This window comes from Archocentrus centrarchus, chromosome 19 (assembly GCF_007364275.1).
Source record: "Archocentrus centrarchus isolate MPI-CPG fArcCen1 chromosome 19, fArcCen1, whole genome shotgun sequence".
Lineage (NCBI taxonomy): Eukaryota > Metazoa > Chordata > Actinopteri > Cichliformes > Cichlidae > Archocentrus > Archocentrus centrarchus.
The window spans coordinates 27,708,918-27,716,650 of NC_044364.1; the positions used below are offsets into that span (position 1 = coordinate 27,708,918).

A 7,733-nucleotide genomic window follows, 5' to 3' on the forward strand; every position below is an offset into this window, starting at 1 on the left:
TATGTGTGAGTGTGACCGTGCATATACAGTGAGAGCGTAACCAGCACGTACGTGTGTGTGTGTGTGTGTGTGTGTGTATGTTATGATGCTGTGTTTTTGGAGTAAGCATGATTAATGGCTCAACCCTCATACACACATGCTGGTTACTAATGAATCTGGTTATTTTATTCCTGTGCGTTAAGCAGTGAAATATGAATGAAATATGAAGCCGCTGAGGCAGCAGATATTTTACGGTTGTAATGAGAGCGGACTGATGATCTAAGGTTATGTCCATAAATTAGCAGATATTAGTCAGTATTTGCTCATTTGCGTGAATTCTAACAGTTATTTCTCTTTTTCTTCTCTTTCCGCAGTGAGAAAAGGAAGCTGCAGGTGAACATTGCGAGTCCCATCCAGTGCAGCATGAACGGCAGAAAGTGCACGGTCATCGTTGAGCCCAAGATCAACCAATCACAGCCGGACTTCACCAAGAGCCGGTCTGGTTACATCCTGGCTGTTCCTGGCAACTAAAGTGGGCCAAGGCGGAAAAAACAGCTGATTTCAAAGCTGGCTCAGATGATGATGATGATGATGATGATGATGATGATTCACTGATGTGTTTTTGTGTTTTTGCAGAGCTGCTAATAATGAGACAGTGCAGCTCAGTCTTCAGTTTGGAAAGCAATGCCAAATTTGACCTTTTTTTTGTTGACTTCTAGGCTTCTACTTTTTTTTTTTACTTTTTTTTAAAAACATGCACTACATGATTGTGCACCAAAATCCAAATGATTTGCTTTGTGCAATATTTGTGTTATTGTGGATTGATTATTTTGAGCTGAGGTGAGAGGAGATTATGCAGCAACTGTTTACTGATGTTGCATAAGAGGCAAAAAAAAAAATCCAAAGGCTTTGCAGGAATTCATAATCCCTGCAGCTTCATGTGTAGGAACCACATCAAAAGGGAAACCTCTAAAAATGAAGAACGACTTTGATTCGTCTAAATTGCTTTGAAACAAAAGAAACCTGTTTTTGTGACTTACGTTCTAAATAACTTTGATTTTAATGACCTTGCCTACCTAAGTGGTGAATGGAAGTTATTAGTTAGCTTTTTTTTATGTTTACAATCACATAAAGGAACAGCAAGTGAGAAACAAATTTTTTGTGTTAGTTTTAGTCACAGGGTGTTGAGCCGGATGTGTTGAGCACATCCTGAACTTTGCAGCCAGCTACATGGAAAATCTACTAATTCTAATTCTTCTGTTCTTCTAGTTTCTATGCAATATCTGCAGTTTTATAATAAACACTAATGCTGCTTATACTTTAAGGGTAGAACATGCTGCTGGTGCACAGCAGCACATATATGTGTACGTGCAGAGCTTGCACTCCATTTGGTGTAAACAGGGATGCTGTAACTAAAATTCAGTAGCAAAAGTTGAATAATTGGATGATGACGTAAGCTTTTATTTTGTTCCCTATAGGTATTTCCAGTCCATATTTTCTCCAAATGTGAGACTTAATGTTCTTACTGGCCTGTACTGTATAATCCCATGTGAACTCCAGCTCCTCGGTGCACTCTCATTTGCTGTCTCTGTGTTTAGTGAATACCCTGATGACTTGTAGTGGTCTTTAGTCCTTTGGAATAGGCTTCCACGTGACAAATATCCCCTTCATCACAGTGAGTGCGACTGGGGGAGTCTGTGTGTCGATGAGCTCTTTTCGCTCTCCTCTTCTTGGCTCAGAGAGGCTGGCTAATAGCCACAGAGGAGGAGTGTGGTGTTTATAGTCAGACTGCTGTCCCCCTTGACTTTTTGTATATTTTGTGGTCTTTTCGGAGACTTCATTTACATCTTATCTCACTAAAAATTTCATCACAGTTCTCAACGTGTGAAAAGCCAAATCACACTAATCAAATCACCAGTGCTTAAAATGGCTCATGACTCTGATTCGTACTGTTCTTACAGGCTGTTGGGTGTGTGTCCATTCTTGGCATGTTCCAATATGCTGTTTTTTAATAACAAATACAAAAACCAGGAAGCATCCTGCAGAGTAGATCGTAAATTGTAAACACAGGCGTACAGTTTTGCTACAATAAAACAAATATAAGAATTGTGAGCTTAAAAGTTCATGCTTGAATTGGCATTTATGAAATCCTTCACACATAAGGTCATTTAGTCAATTTTTCTGGGTCTTTGGATTAAATGAGCAGATGGAGTTTCTAGTTGTTAAGAACAGACTGTGTCTAAAACATGGACACAAACCCTGAAATCACTTTGCAGGCTCAGTGTAAACATTTTGTCATATTGTTGTTTTGGACCCAGATTTGATTACAGTATCATAATGAGAGCTTCACAGGTCATCACAGATATCCAGCTAACTGGTGCCACTTAACATACTAATAAAATATCCTATGTGCACTTCTGAAAACTGGAGCACATTCGTGTTGGATGAACTGTTGGTGGGAATAAGCACACAGCAGATAATTGCACTGAAAAACTGTCAGAAGGTCCACCTGGGACAATCTAATTAATAACACAGTTACACAGAGCTCAGCACTACCACTGTCAAATCTTAAACTATGACAAGAGAACATCTGCTAATGAAAGTCATGAAAAGCTCCTAAGTGTTTATTCTATGGAAGGAACCAATATTTTATTGGATGTTTTTATTGAGTCAAAAGATTATCAGAAACTCTTCAGCACTGTATAATCGTTCTGCCCACGGTCATATTTTTGTATTGTCTCTGTGTAAAGACAAAGTAAAGAACACTGAATGTGGTTCTGGGGAACAACAGCCCAAGGTTAGGAACTGCGCTCCCTCTGAGTCTGCCCTAGTTGAAGAGGCAGGCTTCATCACAGCCGGGAGGAAAACTTGTTAGCAGTCGTTTCAGCTGCAGTACCTGAGTCCTCTGCCTGTGCCTGAGTGTTGTCTGAACAACTCATTTATCTTAATTAGCTTGTGAGTGCCTGTGTCTTTTAAAGTGGTTAGTCTCCCGTTTACCTCAGAGCTTTTCTGGTGGATGACCTTGTCCTGTTGCTCGATAAGACAGAGTTGTTTGGGGAAATTGGTGCATTTGTGGTGTGGATTAAGGAAGTGACATTGGTTGTGCTAATTGGTGGTTTTCAGAGGAAAGCTCAGCTGTTTGTGTGTGTGTGTGTGTGTGTGTGTGTGTGTGTGTGTGTGTGTGTGTGTGTGTGTGTGTGTGTGTGTGTGTGTGTGTGTGTGTGTGTGTGTGTGTGAGCTATCCATATCCTCCAACATGCTACAATCTCCCACAGGGCTTGTCCTCTCCTCTCCTCCTCTCTGCTCGGCTGTTCACCGCTCATCATTAGGATGGACTCCATGTCACTTCTCACTTCAGCGCTTCTCTCATTGCTTTCTTAAGTCAAAGGCGGGCTGGTGAACAAAGCCTTGCCTGGATTCCTCTTCCCTCTTTACTTGCTCTGCTTTTTCTTTTCTCCTCTCTCCCTGCCCCCTTTCCTCCCTCCTTTTCTTATTTTCGCTTCCTCGGTCAGATCACTTGGCTTCGTGCCCAGTTGGCCTGGTTGTACCATCCTGCAGGGTAATGAAGATTTTTCAGGTTTATACATTTCTTCAGTCATCCAGGAGTCAAGAGGTGTGGAAATAAAGAGGGAGAGTCAACCTGCAACAACACGAGCCAGAAAATCCCATCAGTCAGAAACAAAGCTTTAAAAACAAAGCTGTTAATATAAGAACCTGTAAGGATGAAGAAATCTTTATTTTGGAGCCAATGAAAAGCTTTCTGGTGGCCCTTGATTTAATTCTAATGCTTTGAAACAGATGGAAAATTAGTAAGCTCGTGCTTCAAGGGTGCTGGGATGGAGTTTTGGGCTCGACGGCTCTGCACTGCGAACATGACTGAAATCTAAATTCTGAAATCATGTAATGTACGTAACAAACGTGCAGCTTCATTTTTACAAATTGAGTGGTTTCATAAAGCCTCTGTTCCTTAAGCACAGATGCTGTAGTGGACGTGTTTGGGACTAATGTACTGATACACGTTTGGTGCAGTCGAGGTTATATGGCACAAGATGGTGTGTGTTCATTATAATGAAGGAAGATGTCGCCCAGTGTTACAGTAAGGCTCGCTGTTATTATTAAATAAAATGGAGCTGGATGGCAGATGGTTTGGGATACATATGCAGTGCATTGTTGATTGCGGGGTTTTCATGGGATTTATTAATATGAAAATATGGAAAATCACTTGATTTATCCTTTCATGTTTTGGTGGTGGTAGGGTGCAAATCTGATCAAAGATGATTACTTTTCCTTTATGTTGATTATTAGTTTTACCATAAGAGTAAAAATCACAGGCTTGTTTCTAAGCGCCCTTTTAGAAATAGGCTTAAATGTCAAATATGAATGTTAACACTTGGAGACCTGTGCCATTCTCCCCCCTGCTGTTCCATACAGTGAGATGGTCAAAAGTACATCCCTCCAGTTTCTGTTCTGAAGCCCGTCCATGTCAGCCAAAGGGCAACAAATTCCATTTACATTTCTGTAATTTATTCTGTCGTCTGTAGCTTTGACCTAAATCTGTGTGTGTGCACCGTTCATTCAGCAAGTGCCTAATTTTATATTAAGTTTAAATTTTGCATATTTGTGTAAGAAGTCATTACCACATGTACCATAAATATACTGTAATATCCAGAATAAGTCTAGTATTCTGTATGAATGCCGGTTATGATGTTCCTTAATGAAAAACTATTTCATTAATCAGTTTATTAATAAATTTATTTACCTCAGTAATTGATTCCCGTTGTGCTTTCATTGCATTTGTTTGCTTTCATGTGCTTTAGGCATGCTCAGATAGAGGTCAGTAATGATGGAAAGGCTACTGTTACGTTGACTCAAATGTTTCCCAGTTGTAGTCTCTAACGTGTGATGTGGTAATAGCTGGGCAGAGCTCAGCGTTAATCCACCCACCAACAGCTGTTTTTCTGGTTGACGTTGAGATGGCCAAAACCTCTGCAGTTGGCATGACAACACCGCTTCCCACCGACACTGTGTCACCAGCCATCATCAGCTATCTCAGCAGGGGTTTATAATCCACTGGCTGGTGGATGACTATCTGCTGCGAAGAGTGGGATGAGTCTACTTTTCTTCAAGGGCAGTGACTAACTGAGACTGGAGTGACTGATCTGTTGGTTACATGAATGGGCAGAGCGCAAACTAACCCAAAAACGTCTCCGTGTGGGAGGTTTCCAGTAAATGTGAAGTACTGATTTACATTGCTGGGATCTGTTCCACAAAGATGGACTCTGGCTGTCACTCAGGGGTGTTAAACATACAACCAAAAGATCTGGTCCAGGACATGGATTGCTCTGCAAAATGGGAACACTGCAAAGATGGCCGTAATATTTAAGATTTTTGGACTTTTCAATGTATTTTACACAAGTAAACATTGTATTAAAAGCATAGACTGTATATTAAAGAAGAACGTAGCTACAATGATGTTACCAGTTACTTTTGGGCTTGAATTTTGAAGCCTCGATGTTGGTATTTTGGTCACTACAGAGTTAGTTCACGGGAACCAGAAATTGGACGAGAGTGGAGTTATCACCAAGGGGTAGAAACCTTTGTTAGCAGGAAGCATCCATAAACTGTACAGGTGCAAAACACAGGTGGACGTACCTGCTAATTAGTACTAAGTAACAGACTAATGAAATACTCGAATTTCAGTCATCAATACTAGAACATAAATTTATTATACATCTGTACCACACAGTAAGCCAAATTATTTGTACATGATTAGTGCCACAGTGGTTAGCGCTGTTGTCTCACAGCAAGAAGCTCCTGGGTTCAAAAACACTGGTTACTGGTTACTCTGGCCTCTTTTCCCTGCAGTCCAAAAACATGCTTGTTAGATTGATTGGTCATTTGTTGCCCCATGATAGACTGGCAGCAGCTTTGCGGGACTCCAGCTGCCCCATGACCTTGAACTATATAAGTGGAAGAAGATGGATGATCTAGCATAAAGCTGGCTATTTCACCACACCTGTCAGTCAAAGCAGTAACGCCCCTAATTCCACTTATTAAAAAAATCACACACTATCCAGTTATTATGAAGGTGGAAGCTATCCATAAAGATCAAAACCATTTTTAGTATCAGGCTATAAATGTGCTTTTTAATGCTGCCTAGAGACCTGCCAACAGTGATCTGGTAATAACTAGTCATTATGGAAAAAAGTATATTCCTCAAGCAGTTGTGAGTGGTTGATGGAGTTTGCAGGCTGTCTATGTGAAATTAATTGCCAATGAGACCTCCCCAACCCCCCAACTGGTGGCTGCTAAGGAAAACTTTGTATTTTGGTGCTGCACTGAAAGCCTTGCGATTGGAAGGATGCCACGGTTACCTGTTTGTATGGAAGCTCCTGATGTCTTCAGACACTAACTGCTCACCATGCAGTAGTGAAACCGAAAAGTTTGTCTTCAAGGTAAAGGTTGGACCTTTTGAAATGTGCTGGTTGCAGCAATAAGGCACAACTTTACTCTGAAGTTGAACATTCTCTGTTTCCTGTTTGCATTGCACTTTTTCAAGTTTCACCACAGCTTGAAGAATAAAATGATGAATGTTTGCAGACATGTTGGTGTCTTTCATACATACTATGGGCAACTGCTGCAATCTGCTTTCAACCAAAGCAATCACAACGAGGTTTTTGGTGCAGCTGCCTCTTTGCAACTGAACCCGGCAGCCATCAGCAATCATTCACCAACCAGTTAGGGAATGTACATGTTTCTGTTGCAACAAGAGGTTGCCAGATGGTTGCCGACCAGTCTTATGGCCTATGTGACTGAGGCCTAACCAATGGGTGAAATCACTTTTTTAGATACAGTTGCCCCATTTGTTGCCCATGAACATAAGAGAGTTTGCCACCCCTGACTTTGCTCCACCTAGAGGTTTAAAATCGCTGATTGCATAGCGGTGTTTTGTTGTTGACAATGACATTATTCTGGGTAGACCTTTAAAAAAACTAAAAACACTGCTGACTGAGCAATCTTTATGCCCTAAGAAAATGTTTGTGGGCGCCCGGGTGGCTTAGTGGTAAAAACGGTGGCCACATACGTATGCCACTCGTTGCGGTGCGAGTCTCGGCCTGTCGCCAATTTGCCCGCGTGTCTTCCCCTGTATCTTCCCCCCCATTTCCTGTCTGTCTCCACTGCTAACAAAAGCCGCTGTGGCCAAAAATGCAAAAAAAAAAAATGTTTGTACCTTTCATTGTTGAATTTGTCTGCCATACAAAAGTCTTGTAATAACATAAACACAGACCTGCAGCAAAGTAGGGATGTTAATGAAACAGTTCACATAAACCATAAATCAGTGAGGTTCAGAATAATCTCATTAGACTGACGACAACCTCACTCTGCTGCAAGATATTCTAACTACATTCTCTAAAAAATGTGTTATTGCTCACTCTATTTGCATCACCACAGCCTATGAGACATTTTTGTCATTTAACACCACTGGTGAGCAGACCTCACTAAGGAAGCATGGCTCTTAATTAAATAGACTTGATTTGACTGGTCTCACCCCTGAGTCATCAAAGGTAATGTGCAGACCATCTGGTTACATATATTAACACCTTCAATCAAAGATGAGACTCTAATCTGTGAAATCAAATCAGGTCTTTCAAACCTGCACACATCTGGGGGGAAAAAAAATGATGCACAAATTTTGAACTCTATATTTTCAATGCGTCAGTTGGCACCAGCAATTCTGTTACATGTGTGTCTCT

At 41.0% G+C, this 7,733-nt stretch overlaps 1 protein-coding gene across 1 annotated transcript in view; it reads left to right on the forward strand.

Annotated features, from left to right (window-relative positions):
- myo1d (myosin 1D) overlaps positions 1–4,737 on the forward strand; it is a 113,452-nt gene extending 108,715 nt beyond the window's left edge. Inside the window, exon 22 of the mRNA XM_030754862.1 lies at positions 354–4,737. Coding sequence (XP_030610722.1) covers positions 354–510 — 157 coding nt within the window. The 3' untranslated portion in view covers positions 511–4,737. The remainder of the gene's footprint in view (positions 1–353) is intronic.
- The last annotated feature ends 2,996 nt before the right edge of the window (positions 4,738–7,733 follow it).